Source organism: Danio aesculapii, chromosome 25 (genome assembly GCF_903798145.1).
Source record: "Danio aesculapii chromosome 25, fDanAes4.1, whole genome shotgun sequence".
NCBI lineage: Eukaryota > Metazoa > Chordata > Actinopteri > Cypriniformes > Danionidae > Danio > Danio aesculapii.
The window spans coordinates 7,646,367-7,662,818 of NC_079459.1; the positions used below are offsets into that span (position 1 = coordinate 7,646,367).

At 35.4% G+C, this 16,452-nt stretch overlaps 1 protein-coding gene across 1 annotated transcript in view; it reads right to left on the reverse strand.

Annotated features, from left to right (window-relative positions):
• Positions 1 to 16,452, reverse strand: part of ccdc33 (coiled-coil domain containing 33) — a 32,757-nt gene that overhangs the window by 1,315 nt on the left and 14,990 nt on the right. The window contains exons 6-12 of the mRNA XM_056451267.1: positions 12,073 to 12,161; positions 10,717 to 10,848; positions 8,380 to 8,473; positions 7,669 to 7,790; positions 7,496 to 7,576; positions 4,621 to 4,737; positions 55 to 122 (exon numbers count right to left, since the gene is read on the reverse strand). Coding sequence (XP_056307242.1) covers positions 60 to 122; positions 4,621 to 4,737; positions 7,496 to 7,576; positions 7,669 to 7,790; positions 8,380 to 8,473; positions 10,717 to 10,848; positions 12,073 to 12,161 — 698 coding nt within the window. The 3' untranslated portion in view covers positions 55 to 59. The remainder of the gene's footprint in view (positions 1 to 54; positions 123 to 4,620; positions 4,738 to 7,495; positions 7,577 to 7,668; positions 7,791 to 8,379; positions 8,474 to 10,716; positions 10,849 to 12,072; positions 12,162 to 16,452) is intronic.

Genomic DNA, 16,452 nt, shown 5'->3' on the forward strand with positions numbered 1-16,452 from the left:
TTACTTAAAAATATTCTATAAGGCATTGAAAAGTAATTTTTAAAATACACACACTGTTGTCACTTCAGAGGTTCCAGCTGCCTGTGCCGACCATACACCGATACAGAATCATTCACACTCATCTGCAAGTAAATAATAAAACAGAGGACACTTTCAAAAATTTGAGTGGATCATTACTATTTTAAAGTCATTGTTCACCCAGAAATGAACATTATTAATTTAATTTATACAAGTCTTTTAAAGCATGTATGTTTTACCGAAGGTTGACAACCAGACAGTTGATTGTCTCCAATGATTACCAAAGTACAAAACAAAAATACTATAGAAAACAATGGATATAGAGCAGGGGTCTCAAACTCAAATTGGTGGGGGGGCATTTTAGTGACTGACCATTTATAGGAGGGCAGTTTTAACATTCAAGTACAAAAAAAAGAGGAAACCTGACATAAGTGATGCATCTTAGGACAACAAACATGACGTTTATATTTCAAGCATTAACTGTCACCAATAATAATGCAAACCAGCATGTTTATGTTGTCACACATCAGCTGGTGAAATATATCTGTAGTTGTTATTTGTATGTCCGAGCATTAGACACACACTCAGTCATTCTTCCAAAGAATATATGCAGTCAAAACTCTGGCTTTTTGTTTCTTGTTGTACATATTGAAGGGGGAGTTTAAATTGCTGTAAAAATACTACAAATAATAGGCATAATAATCATTATGTCCCAACCAATTGTATTGTCCCAGTAGCGCAAGAACAGCAGAAAGCAGTCTGGGTAATTTAATTGACTTTACTGACAATTGTTCTTCTTAATATCTTTCTTGTTTTATAAAGCTACAGCAAAGGGGAAAGTATGTACAGCTGAAGTCAGAATTATTAGCCCCCCTGTTTATTTTTTTCACCAATTTCTGTTTAATGGAGAGAGAATTTTTTTTTTCAACACGTTTTTGAACATAATAGTTTTAATAACTCATTACTAATAACTGATTTATTTTATTTTTGCCATGATGACAGTAAATAATATTTGACTAGATATTTTTCAAGACACTTCTATACAGCTTAAAGTGACATTTAAAGGCTTAACTAGGTTAATTAGGTTAACTAGGCAGGTTAGGGTAATTAGGCAAGTTATTGTATAACGTTGGTTTGTTCTGTAGACTATAGAAAAAATAAAGGGGCTAATAATTTTGACCTTAAAATGGTGCTTTAAAATTCAAAACTGCTTTTATTTTAGCCGAAATAAAACAAATAAGACTTTCTCAACAAGCAAAAATATTATCAGACATACTGTGAAAATTTCCTTGCTCTGTTAAACAATTATAATAATTTGGGAAATATTTAAAAAAAGAAAAAAAAATTCAAAGGGGGCGAATAATTCTGACCAACTGTATTATCAATTTCAATATTATAAATGTTTGCATTTACTTCAAGTTCAATTCAATAGCAGTACAATTTTACTAATGCACATAGTTTTATGTAAATCTTAATAAGCATTTGAAAAAAATCTATTAAATGAGACCATTTGAATAGATTATTAGCAAAATTATCATCTTTGTCACATCACCAAGGAAAAGTGTTTGTACAACAAAATACAAGTGGTATAAAATAATAATAATCAAACAACCCTTGAATATTACAAAAATAGAGCTCGAGTTTAAATAGAGTACTTACGGACATATATTTTGACGTTTAAGTCAGCTTCAGAATTAAAACGCCTGTGTGTTACACTCAAACGTACACTGAGAGAAAATGAATGTAAACTAATCTGAATACAGTACTTTAAATGTCGACTAGGTGGCGGGTCAAAACCACAAATGGCTAGACGTGACTGCACAACAATGATAGAGGTTCAAAAATAAACGTTTTGGCGGGCCGAATCTCGTTATATTTTTGACGTCTGTTGCGGGCCGGAGGGAGTAGGAAGGTGGCTGGTAAATGGCCCACAGGCTGGCAGTTTGAGACCCCTGATATAGAGTATTTAAATGTTGTATACATTCTCATTGGCTTCAAGAATCAGCAAAGAACAATAGGGTACAAGCACACTTTTTTATTTTCAGTAAGCCAGCTCAAGCACTTCCAGTCAACTGTCATGCCATTGTGATATTACCGTTAAAGATATGGTTTCCATAAAAATCAATGATCTTAACTGCCTGATTAATATATAACAGGGCTATTCAATTAGTTTGTCATGGGGCCAGTTCATGAAAAGCATCCCAAATGAGGGCCCAGAGAGATTTGACTCTCAATATGAGTGATGACACAATAGCATATAAGAGCCCATATGTTGTATTTTTGCTCCTTAAGACAGCCACGTTGGCTTTTTTTACATTAAAATGTTAATATGTTGCATTTTGAAACAACATGTACGTAATATCAGTGCACTGTACAATAACAAGGCTGTTTGTTTTTATTTACAAACATTTAAATGTTTATTTGTTATTGTTATATGCGTTATATATATATTGTGCTTTAAAATACACATATTGTTTATATGTGTATTTTAAAGCACAATAAAAGCAGTGTATTGCTCAAGAAGGCTTCTTCTACGTTCGGACACATTCATATGTTATGTTTTGAACTGCATACCAATCAGGGATGCAACAATTATAGATTTTGGTTGTATGATTATATAGTCTGAAGAATAATCATGTTTTAATGGTAATCACGTCTAATGTAAATTTAAGCTTAATATTAACTAAGTATTTAAATGAACGGTTGTTATCAACTGCATTCATACATAATCATTTTAATAATAATTTGTCTTAAATATCTTTTGTCTACATTGCACTGAAAGCTACAGCGTGAGATGTTTTCTAATGGGTGTGCCCGGTAAGCCCCGAGCAATTTGCTCTGCTTGCGCGCACATATTGGAATATATTCTTACATTAAAAATAACGAACTTGCGCATGGAAAAGACACAATATGTGAACGCCCCGTTGCTATAGTTAACCCAGTGTGTGTGCGTAGCAGCCTCAGTGTAAAAGCTCTGAACTTTAAACTAACGCACAGTTGGCTAACTTTGTTTAGCTGCAGCTAAAACGCGGCGTTGAGAAGACCTAAAGATTAATTAACCATAATGAATTAAAGCGTGGTTAATGGTGAAACCGGCTAATCGTTGCATCCCTAATAACGATATCAGTGCATTGTACAAAAGACCTTTTCTACAAACATATCCAAATGTTTTCGGCTGCTCGCACCACTTGCTTAATGTTAGGTGACTCACGCTCTGGCAGCTGATATACGATCTGGCAGCTGATATATAATATAAAGAGGCCAGACAAGAAACTCTGGATTAAATTAAGCTCTTGTTCTCTCCAAACTGGACTATTGCAACTCTCTGCTAGCCGGGCTACCAGCTAGTTCTATCAAACCTCTTCAGCTGCTTCAGAACGCAGCAGCACGAGTGGTCTTTGATGAACCCAAAAGAGCACATGTCACTCCGCTACTCACCCGTTTGCACTGGCTGCCAGTTGCTGCCCGCATCAAATTCAAAGCTCTCTAGCTTGGCTCCTTCATATCTGCTCTCACTTCTGCAGATATATGTGCCCTCCAGAAACTTGCGTTCTGTGAATGAACGTCGCCTCGTTGTTCCATCCCAAAGAGGGAAGAAATCACTTTCCCGAACTCTCACATTCAATCTGCCCAGTTGGTGGAATGAACTCCCTAACTACATCAGAACAGCAGAGTCACTTGCCGTCTTCAAGAAACGACTAAAAACTCAACTATTTAGTCTCCACTTTCCTTCCTAATCTGCAATTGCCTCTCTGGCTATACCACTAACTGTGCCCTCTCTCTCTCTCTCTCTCTCTCTCTCTCTTAAAAAAAAAAAAAAAAACATTTTTACTAATGCTTTGCTTCTTAGACTTTACACACCTGAAACTTGTCTATAGCACTTGTTCACTGCTGCTCTTATAGTTGTGTGAATTGCTTCCTTGTCCTCATTTGTAAGTCGCTTTGGATAAAAGCGTCTGCTAAATGACTAAATGTAAATGTAAATGTAAATTCCATTGTTATGCCATGTCATGTCGTTAAAATTTGGAAACCTGTCAGTGCTTTAAGGTGGGGAGGGCCTGCGGGCAACACCTGCAGCTGATTGAGAAGAGTAGGAACGGTATAGTATGGACACATGAGTCTATAAAAATCTCCAATAACACCAAAAAAGTCACTAGATTTGTGGCTAGTTGCTCTTTTTTTTTAATTTGTCACTAAGAGGGTCTGAAAAGTTGCTAAATATAGTGACAAAGTCACTAAGTTGGCAACACTAGACGGCGCTTGCATTTAAATGGTCTCATCTCGATTTACTCTTTAACAATTAAATAAATACCGAAGTCTATTTAAATGATTATACTACAATTACATTACAACATCAATGGTGTAAAAGGAACAATGTGAATATAATAAGCCTATTAACTTTTCACTGGAAATTTATCAGTGGCTGAAAACACTAGCTGTGCATGTACCTCGTTGGATTTTGCCATTTTAGAACATGTATGATTACTAGAAGATTGCATGTAAACAAGCCTATTAGTCTGTACTATCTGGAGTTTCATGACTGAACAAAACTTTATTACCTAGGTCAAACAAATGGAAAAAAAGTGCAAATTCCATACTCACCACAGGTAGATCATGAAGAATCATAGCTGATGTCCGAGCAAATCCATGTTCATATTCACTGATTCTTGTCAACATCTCTTGTTTCTCTTTCCCCCACAGTTTGGCGTTCTCTTTCAGCTGAATCAAACATTCACAAATGAGTAATATCAGTGTTCAAAGTACTATTTATTACTTAATTTACATGTAAATAAAAAAAATATTCTCATGTTGAATGTGCCTTAAGTCAACTGGTTGCATGTTCATAAATTCCATGAATGTATCTCTGAAAATCGAATTTATGAGCATGCAAATCAACTCCTATCACGAAACCAACCATTTGTCAACATTTAAAACTCAGGAAATAGCAGGCAGATACAACTACAGTCTTAGTTCATTCAAAAGATTAGAATTCCCCAAGTCTTTCAAGGCAGCATGAGTTCTTTCTGGGAGGAATAGACGCGATTGTTGCTTCCATTCACCTTTCAGCTCAAATGCTATGTCACAAATTACATCAGTTGTTGAATGCTAATTGCTCAGTCTTTGTTTCATGACTGATTGCGTCAAATGCTATAGTCTCCCACTTTGTTCCATGACTGATTGCATCAAATGCTATTGGTTCCCTTTTTGTCTTGTGACTGATCGGGTCACGCTAATGTGGTGGAGCATCTTTTTGAATCATAGGATAACATTGAGCTTGAGCCACAATGTCTGGTTCAACAGATCAGACTAAATTGCATATGCAAAATTCAATAGCATAAACTCGTGTTGTCAGCAGTGGTGTTGCCAAATCTGTAGTTTTACCCATAAAGTTTGTATTACAGACAGAAAGGTTGAATTACTAGTGATGGTTACATTTTGTTAAGCAGACCTGGCAACCCAGTTTGCGTTGAGGGGGAACGGGAATTACAGCGGTCAATGGAATCAACTGTAACACCGGATTGTTTTTAGTGATTAAAACCTCATCATACAAAGACTATGTATTGCTTTAGAGGACTTGAAATACAACACAACTTGTTTGTACTACTTTAATATGGTGTGTGTTTTTTTTTTCAATAAATACATGCGATTCTGTGGCATATCGAGACATGTTACAAGTTAAATTAACTCTGAGATCTTACAGTTTGACAAGGACATCATGTTCGTACAGTCCGAGATGTTTATTTCAGCTAGAAGGAATGAGTGAATTAAATGAAATTAAAGTTTGCTGAGTTGTATTGTGGATCATATATAGACTAAATTATAATTATACTCAACAAAAGTTATGTATTTAGAGCTTTATTTTGTGATTTTAACATGTGAAAAGAGGCAGGAATTAATATCAATCTCTGCATGAACTGTTATAATGTTTTTGGCCTGTTTCAATTCAAAAAATCATAGCTGAGTGATATGACACAATGCATAAACGTGCATTAACTTGTATTCAGAAGTTTGCATGTGTTTGTTGCCTCATTATAAACATGCATACATTCCACAATATACACATTAACATAAGATACCGTTAAACATATGTTTATAATACTATTTTCGAGAATTTCCCAAATAATAATAATATATTTTATTTATAACGCGCTTTTCAAAAACCCAAACCAAATACAGTAAAAAAAACACGGTAAGAATAAAAGATATCACAAAAAAAAAAAATAGAGTCCTATAAAGATGAGTTTTAAGTAGTTTTTTAAAACAGTCCAATGAACCAGCATTCCCAATGTAAGTCGGAAGAGCATTCCACAGTTTGGGGGCACGGAAAAAGAACGCCTTACCTTCCATGGTGCTGAGTTTGCAGCGAGGCTGAAACAGCGTAGGACCAGAGGCAGAGCGTAGACAGCGAGAGGTAGAGGAAATGGAAATCTGGTCACAAATGTAACCTGGAGCAGAACCATGAACCGCTTTATATGTTAAAATCAATGTCTATAAATCAATACGAGACTTGACGGGCAGCCAGTGAAGCTGTTGGAGTAAGAGTGATGTGAGACCGAGACGATGTATGTGTCAACACACTTGCAACAGAATTTTGGATGTATTGTAAAATCTTGAGAGAATTAGCTGGTAACCCTCCGAACAGAGAGTTGCAGAAATCCAAGCGATAAGTGGTAAAAGCATGCACAAGTCTTTCAGCGTCAGGCCTCGAAAGGAAAGGATGTAAAACGGCCTATATTTCGAAGATGATAAAAGGCCGTTTTAGTTACATGTTTAAAATGAGGCTTCAGACTAAGCTGGGAGTCCAGGAGAACACCAAGATTAATCACCTGCGGAGATGGTGATAAGACAGACCCATCAACTGTTAACTCAAATTCACCACACCTCTTGAGGTTAGATGGAGTGCCAACCAATAAAATCTCTGTTTTTGAACTATTCAGTTTAAGATAATTATGTTGCATCTAAGCTTTAATTTCAGTTAAATCCTGATGATGAACTGTAATGAAATAAGATACACCGTGTCTTGTTGCTGTGAGCTTCATAATGGTAGTCTCATTTTCAAAAAAAAAGAGTCCCACATACCTAGCAAGCATAATACAAGCTTAGATAAACTTAGAAACAAGGGGAAAATATGATCATTGTAATCTGCGCCATGTGGATTTGTTCCAATTGGCCAGTTTATCACTGAGATTTTACACTCAGAGGATTTACATGTGAACAAGCAAACAACAGTGCTTGTGGCTCACAGTATGCCATTTCCATGTACTGATTCTTATTGGTCAGCTATGCTTATTAGGCTTATCCAGATCTTCATTAATCATTATTTTCAGCATTAAGTTATTTCGCCATACTAACTTATGGAGAAATGTACAAATGTGAGAGTTTTACTTTCACTTTCAGAATTTTAATCTCCCACATAAGCATATGATCGCTATATGGATAAAAGTTAAATGGCTTCTGATAACATTTAAGATCAAACCTGCTGCTCCAGTGTCTGGATTCGACCCTCAGCTCTCGCCAGTTGTGTCAGTAAGTCCAGTTTCTCGCTGTCTGAAAAAGGCTAATATAAGGATTGTGATTGAAACCATTAATGAAGCTAAGAGTGTTGTTCAAACAGGTCTGAAGTTTAACTATTGGTAGTCTAAAGTTTACCTGAACAGGCTGTTGAATGACGACTGGTGAAGGGAGATTACGCAGCCTGTCCAGCTCTTCTCTGAGTCGAGAGTTTTCTGCCACAAACACAGACTCGATCTCTCTTCTCTTCTCCTCCTCATCTTTACAAATTCAACACAGATTGTCAGGCATGAGTTTCATTTTAATTTATTTATTCATTTTCTTTTCTGCCTAGTCCGATTATTAATGAGGGGTCGCCACAGCAGAATGGACGGCCAACTATTCCAGCATACGTTTTACACAGCGGATGCAATTTCAGCTGCAATCCAGTACTGGGAAACATCCATACACACTCATATACTACAGTTTATGTTTAGTTTATTCAATTCACCTATAGCGCATGTCTTTGGACTGTGGGGGAAAACGGAGCACCTGGAGGAAACCCACACGAACACGAGGAGAACATGCAAACTCCACACAGAAAAGCCAACTTGCTTAGCAGAGACTCAAACCAGTGACTTTCTTACTGTGAGGCGACAGTGCTAACCACTGAGCCACCATGCCACCCTTTTTAATTCATAACAATAGTAAATAGAGTACTATAAATTATGGAAAAGAAAACAAATTGTGATGCTGGTCAGATTCAAACCCAAATTTCCAGAATGAGCACCACAACCACTAAGCTATGGCTCTGACTATTGAATTACAACCAAAACTGACTTAATATTAAAATCAGATGTGTGAACTTACCTTTGTGTTTCATGGCTGTTTTCTTCTTCTCTGAATTGCCTTTTCTTCTTTCCTTCAGATTTGCATCCAAAATTTTCTCCATCTTCTCAATGACCTCAGTGAATTCAAACCAACACAAAACTTATTTATAGTAGATGTATAAAAGAATCATCCAACCATCACTTTTAGTAACCACATGCATACGCAGAAAAACATTTAGCAATTAATGTACGCTTAAAGAGTAAAGAGAAAGGAAAGATATACATCAGTAATTTTTTTTTTACTGAAAATCATTGTATAATGAGTTATTTCACTCTAACCTTCGCTTTTTTACTTTGATCATTTTGTATGCCTTTGGCTTTTATTATATTGAGAAAAAAAGTGGCATCTTCAAATATATTGTGTATGATTCAAGATTTGCATTACATTTTGGATTTCCAGATAAACCTATTATTTTCAAACATTTCAAGAGTTCACACTTAGCTGATGATTGATTATAAAGCTTGTTTGGCATGCTGTTTCAGGAGAGAGCCCTGAGCTCAGAATAGGCTCCCTCCCGTTTGAAAGGCGAGAGGGGAGTTTGAGCTCAAGTAGGTCTTGAGAACGCCCCTGCTTGGGATTGTGTTAAGAATAGCTAAGAGATATATCTGGCTAAGAGTTTGTCTTATGATGCCACTTTGGATTAGTCAATTTACTTATGATGTATGTCTTTGGATGGTGGGAGGAAACCGGAGAACCTGAGGAAAACCCACACGAGCATGGGGAGACCATGCAAACTCTGCACAGAAAAGGCGACTGGTCTGGTAAGGGCTCGAACCAGTGGCATTCTTGCTGTGAGGCAACAGTGCTAACCACTGGTACACGTGTCGCCTCCCTATCAGGAGAACGGGGAAGAGTAGGGGTGGGAGCGGGGATTCTTCAAGACGTAAATAACTGAAGTGAAAAACTCTGGTTATTTATAGTGAGTTAGGAATCATCTGATTGGCGTAATATGTGAAGCTGATGCGGGACCAGCTGTTATCAATCATAAGCACTTGATCCTCTGAGATTGGTTTATTATTAAACCGCACTTAATTAAATGAATAAGTATAGTGGATTAAACATAAAACAATTAAGTTGTCCCAAAAAACTTAAGAATTGTGTTGTTTCAACTAATTTTAAATAAGTAGTATGATCAAGCACCTAAAGTTATTTTTTGAGTGTGTAAAGCACCAATAGAATAACCATGCGACTTGCTCCAAGTGATGTCACTTCATCTGGTGGGTGAATTTCTCATTGATTGTTTTAAATTATTAATTTAATGAATACACAGGAATAATGTAGCTTGTTCGAGCCCCGGCTAGGTCAGTTAGCCTTTCTGTGTTGAGTTTGCATGTTCTTCCTGTGTTTGCACGGGTTTCCCCCTCAAGTCCAAAAACATGTTGTATAGGTGAACTGGGTGGGCTAAATTGTCTGTATGTGTGTGAATGAGAGTGTATGAATGTTTCCCAGTGATGGGTTGCAGCTGGAAGGGCATCCGCTGCGTAAAACATAAGCTGGATAAGTTGGAGGTTCATTCCGCTGTGGCCACCACAGATTAATAAAGGGACTTAGCCAAAAAGAAAATGAATTAATTAATTATATAATTTGAGGTTAGCATTTTGAGCTAAAGCACAAATGGTAGAAAATGTCAACTCTGTTAATGTCAACTTCGGTATGGTTTTAAATGTTTAGTAATAATTGAAACAACAATAGAAGAAATCAAATATTAAATATTCCCCATCACATTGAAACATTTTGCATAATTTTACATTAATGATGGCTTCAGTTTACTGTATTGTGTAAAACATGCATTTGTCAGATATCATTCTAGTTTATGAGAAATTAATAGAAAATGCTTGAAATGGACATGCAATTCTGGCATGAGTCAAATGTTGTTATGCTTTTCAAAGAAATTCATTGAAATTTAGGAGTTCAAAAATTCTAAAATAAATAATAAATATCAAATATAAACCTAAAATAAAATGATAAGAACTAAGATTAAGTAGAAGTACCATATAACAACTAAAACTAAAGCAGACATACACATTTAATTTAAATAAAATGAAAAAAATGAAAGCTGACCATCTCAAAATAATAGATCATTCAGAATATCAACAAACACTATAACAGTTTAAAAAATAATACTAAATTTTAATAGTATATATATATATATATATATATATATATATATATATATATATATATATATATATATATATATATATATATATATTTATTTATTTATTTTTTATTTTTATTTATTTATATAGCTTTATTATCTGGTGGTTTCCAAATGCACAAAAAAGGCATATTGTTGTATAGAGAACATCTAAATACCTTTTCTTGTTGGCGAACTGTGTCCTCCAGTGCAGTTATTTTCTTGTCCCGGGTCTGGTATCGCTTTAACACGGCTTGCTGCTGTTGGTGTGCTCTTTGCAATTGGACAAACTCTTTCTCAATGTCATTCTTCTGCAATAAGCAAAAAAAAAAAAAGCTATATCTAAACTATGACTTTTATTTTGAAAACAGGAGACGCAGATTGTTTATTATGCATTACTGCGCAATGACTGCATGTGACATTCAAACTTGCCTCAAGAAGCAAAATGAAGGATTTGCAGATAATACATTTATTCAGCTTCACACCAAAGAGGCTTAATTGTATATTTTGTAAATTTTCTTATGTACATTTTAAAATTTATATGTTTCAACAATCACTTGTAGGCCACAGAATCTGGTCAAATCACTAAGCTCAACTCTCATTTGTTGATGCAGGGGTTGTTATTAATTCCTGGCTTAAAAATACAACATAATACATCTTTATAGGCCCCTTTTGCCAAGTTTAATTAAAATTAGGTTACAATTAGGTAAAAAAGATTAACGTTACTGTGATGGATTTGTAGTGGAAAACTCACTCTCTATTTAATGTTACACTGAAAAACATTATTCAAAGATGATTCCTTGGATTTACAAAAAATTGTTTTAATGGTAAGTGGTTGTAAACAATTTATTTGGGCTGAATTTAAACAAACAAATTAAGTTGAACATAACTAAATTTATTTTGTTTGTTTAAATTCAACCCATATAAATGGTTTGCAACAATTCTGCAGACAATTTTTTTCAGTTTAGGTAAAAAAACCTCCTCTGACAGCTCTCACAGACTTGATGTACCCTGAACAAGGGCAAAATAATAATACTTAATTTGTTGAAAAACTATTTTACAAACAAAGTAGATGCCAAGTTAAATCTTTTTAACCTAATTGCTGAAGAGCTCAATATTATTCATGACCAATCCAAATATGGTCAATATAGACCTTCTAGGGGCGTTTTATGGAATAATACATGAGCATATAAAACCATTTGAGGAGATTTTTTTGAACTTTTATAACCACCTACTGTGTAGATCTCAGGGGACAATTTAACTTATGGAATCAAATGCCGTATGTTTGCTTTTGTATCAGTTGCAACAAGAAATATGCCATGCAGTCTGGATGTGAACTCAGTGACCATGCATTGATTTTTGGAGGAAACCATTAACAGATTTGATATTGTAGCATTTCCATGCCAGCAAACATCTCAAATGTATGCCAGTCAATGGACCTCTAGAGCTTAATAAGGAAATGCATAGTTTCTGACCACTGCTGCTGCTTTTATTGAAAACTGCAGACGAGGGGAAACTGGCCTTGACTGACGCACCTTGATGAGCTCGTTTTGAAGCTGTTGGATTCTGTCCTTCATGGCGGACGCTTTGCTGTTTTCACTGGACAGCTTGAACTTCAGAGAGGCTGCAAACAAAAAAGACATAATCATTATATATATCATAATATATATTTATATATAGACTAAATTCTGGAGAAAGTCCTTTTTATTTTAGTTTGGCTGGAATAAAAGCAGTTGTTACATTTTTGAAAATATTTTTAGGCTAATATTATTAGCCCCCAAAGAAATACGCAGTATTGTATGAAACCATTCTTGTCTAATTAATTTTTATAATTAGCCTAACTAGACAAGTTTACCTAATTAAAATAGTCTACTCAATTCACCTATAGCGCAGATTCACTGTGGGGGGAAACTGGAGCACCCGGAGGAAACCCACACAAAAACGAGGAGAACATGTAAACTCTAATGCCAACTGGTCCAGCCGGGACTCGAACCAGTAACATTGTTGCTATATTTTTGTGACTACATTAAATTATTCAGTACCAATGCCAAACTAGAACTCATTCATTCATTCATTCATTCGTTCATTCATTCATTCATTCATTCATTCATTTTATTTTCGGCTTAGTCCCTTTATTAATCTGGGGTCGCCACAGTGGAATGAACCGCCAACTTATCCAGCATAGGTTTTACACAGTGGATGCCCCTCCAGCTGCAACTCATCTCTGGGAAACATCCATACACACTCACACACTACGGACAATTTAGCCTACCATTAAACTGTACCGCATGTGAGGTCTCAGCACTACCTACTGCGCACTACACTGTGTTGCCAATCAAACAAGAACTCCTCTAACAAAAAATAAATAAATAAACTAACATTTTTTACACTTATCGGTGCCAATAGCTTAGTGGTTAAGTGCGCTGTCCTATACTAGAGTTCGATTCCCGGCTCGAGGTCCTTTGCCGACCCTTTCCCTCTCTCTGTCTGCTTCCAACTATTTCCTGTCAATTCTTAGCACTATTATATCCATTGGAGGCTAAACCCCCCTAAAAAATAACTATAAATAAATAAATTTGTACACTTAAATTAATAGGTTAGGGAAAATTATGAAATGAAAATAAAAAAATAGGAAAAAATCTATTATTTTGCAGAAATGTTGTTGTTTGCACTTTGTTTTGAATTAATTTAATTGTTTAATTTTTCTATTTCTAAAGATGTTCATGACTAAAATATAATTTTAATAAATATATCTGTTTAATAAATCTGTTTAGTCAAAATGCACCAAAATATATTACATACATTAATATGTATGTAACTTCAGGGTTCTTCGGGGTGTCCTTTTGTTAAATATTAACATTACTTCTAACTTCTTTCGTATTGTATGTAGTTTCAAATGAAAGGATTACTTCAGTCATTATTGCTTTTAGTACTATTACCATTAATAATAACAATAATAATAATTAATATTAGAGTGATTTCTGAAGGAACATGTGACTCTGAAAACTGGAGTAATGAAGCTGACAATGCATTATTAAAATCACTGGAATAAATTATTAAATTAAATGATAAACTACTTTTGAACAGTTATTTTATAGTGCAATAACATTTCACAATTTTACAATGAGTGCTGTATTTTTGATTAAATAAATGCATCCTTAGTAAGCAGGAGAAGCTTATTTTAAAACATTTAAAAGTCACACTGACCCAAAACTTTTGACCAGTAGTGTATACACACTGAAGAATGAATAAAAATATTAATTTTCAAAATGGGTGTGCTTATTTATGCTGAGCACTGTATATAATAATACAAATATTTATTAAATAATCCCCGAAACATCAGCTAATTGCATGACCATGACACTGTGACGATATTTTAGGAGAAAACATTCCAGACATTCATCTAAATCCCTGAAAGCCATGCATGCAGCGCATTAGGCAAAGAGAAGAAATTAAAGGCTGCGTCTGCTTTGAAGGCCTCAAAGGTCTTTGACGTGTCCTTTTAAACGAAGCTTGTGTTTGTGTGCAGACGAGTGTGTGAGGGACGCAAACTGTCCTTCAGCAGATAAGGCAGTGAGTGCTTATCAGATTCCCTTCGCTAAATTACAAGTCTTATCAATCCCCAGCACAGCTCGGCGAGGACATGACACCTGTGCAAATCACTTCACAACTTTCACATCCGAAACGTTATGCTCACTTCCAGAAGTTAGCACAACTTTGGTCTGATGTACTTTTCTTTTCTGTTTATAATATCAGAATGATTATCATTAGTGATGTTAGCATTAGCCATTAGCAGTGTCGTACCTAGCCATGTTTTATTTTTATTTCATGGCAGATTCTGACTGATTAACATTTGCATAACAGCAGTTTTATAAGTAAAACATGGTGATATTATTAAACATGATACATTATTAAGCAAAAACACTCAGATCATCATAGAGGGGTTTGCTAATGTTAAGTAGCCTAAAGCATAATTTCTTAGTTTGTTGTGTCCAGTAAGTCATGTTAAAATCTACTCAGAACCTATTAGTGTTGCTTGCCAAAAACTCTGTGTTGCTAGTAAGTTTAAAGTTTGCTAATAACATCGCATTATCAGAGCATAACCTATTGTATGTGCTAAAAACACTGAAAACTAGACATGTTGCCAATATGCAAAGTACTGCTAATACTTCTGCTATTATAATTGTGATTATAATCACTGAAAAAATTGCTATTTTGTACTACCTTACAGCACGTGCTACAAGCTACAAACACTTTGCTAAGATAACTTTAGCTAGCATTTAATATTAATTAATAATCTACAGAGCACAATTATTTAGGCCATGCTACAGATGCTACTGCTAAACACCAGAATTGCTCAAAGCATCTTAATACAAGCTTGCTAATGCTAACCATTAACCACAGAGTAACATAACTAAGTATTAGCAGCTGTTAATTCATTCATTCATTTTCTTTTCCGCATATTCCCTTTATTAATCAGGGGTGGCCACAGCGGAATGAACCACCAACCTATCCAGTATATGTTTTATGCAGTGGATGCCCTTCCAGCTGCAACCTATCACTGCAAAACATTCATACACTCTCATTCACACACATACACTAAGGCCAATTTAGCTTACCCAATTCACCTATACCACATGTTTTTGGACTGTGGGGGAAACGGGAGCACCCGGAGGAAACCAACGCAAACACGGGAAGAACATGCAAACACTCCCAAAGAAATGCCAACTGACCCAGCCAGGGCTCGAACCAGCGACCTTCTTGCTGTGAGGCGGTTGTGCTACCCACTGGGCCACCATGCTGCACAGCGGTTAATATGTTAGTTAATTACTGCATTTCAGAGTGGTTTGTTTTTTAAAAACTTAAAATTAATTTTTTACTTTTTGAGGTGTTTTGTCTTTAACCAGCAATTTATGGCCTGAAGATTAGATTACTTGATAGTAAATGCTGGCTTAAATTAATAATTTCTCAAATCATTCGTTAAAAATTCCGAAAAGGAAACTAACTGTTTACAGCTACAAACATGAATGGTACACTAATCGTATAAGCTAAAGTCACAGCTAGCAATCGATTACAAAATTAATAATACAAATTGCCGTGTTAGACTATTTTTACTTTAGCAAAACCATGGTTCACTTGTGGTTACCATGGTTTAACCCTCTTTTTTTGTAGTAAATAGTACATAGTTTGTTGTCATATGCAAGCTAAAAAGCTTTCAGCTCACTAGTTTTGTGGCCTGTTTCAAAATGTTCACAAAATACAAAATTATGTCAGGAATATATTATGAAAGAAAACTGTGAGGATTATTGAAGATTTGACTGGTTAATTTTGTAGATAAATCTTTAATGAAAAGGCTGACAAAATGGCAGCACCAAGTGGTAATCAACTAAGATGAAATATGGAGACACAAAGAATGGTCTTTATATTCTTAAAGGTGCAAAAGGAAATCTTGGAAGTTAGACTGATAGTACTAAAAGCCTACATCCCACCCTGCAAATCGCAGTCCAAACCACACCTCCTGAACGTATACCACACATACTAGACACTACCTCACATAACATTGAACAGAGAGAAAACTTGTGGGCGGCATGGTGGCTTAGTGGTTAGTACTGTTGCCTGACAGCAAGAAGGTTGCTGGTTAGTTTCCCGGCTGGGCCAATTGGCATTTCTGTGTGGAGCTTGCATGTTCTCCTTTTGTTCTTGTTTCTTCCTGGTGCTACAGTGATGTCAATTTGTCCTTACTTGTCAGATTGTCCTACCTCCCATTCAAAAAATCGGTAGCACATTTTGAATCTGATGGCTACCTATTAGATTTTGCTACCAGTGTCAATTTTAATGTGGATTAATGTGATATGAAGCTGTAATATCACCCTAACCTACTTAATCCCTAACCTCAACCTAAGAACCATTCAAAT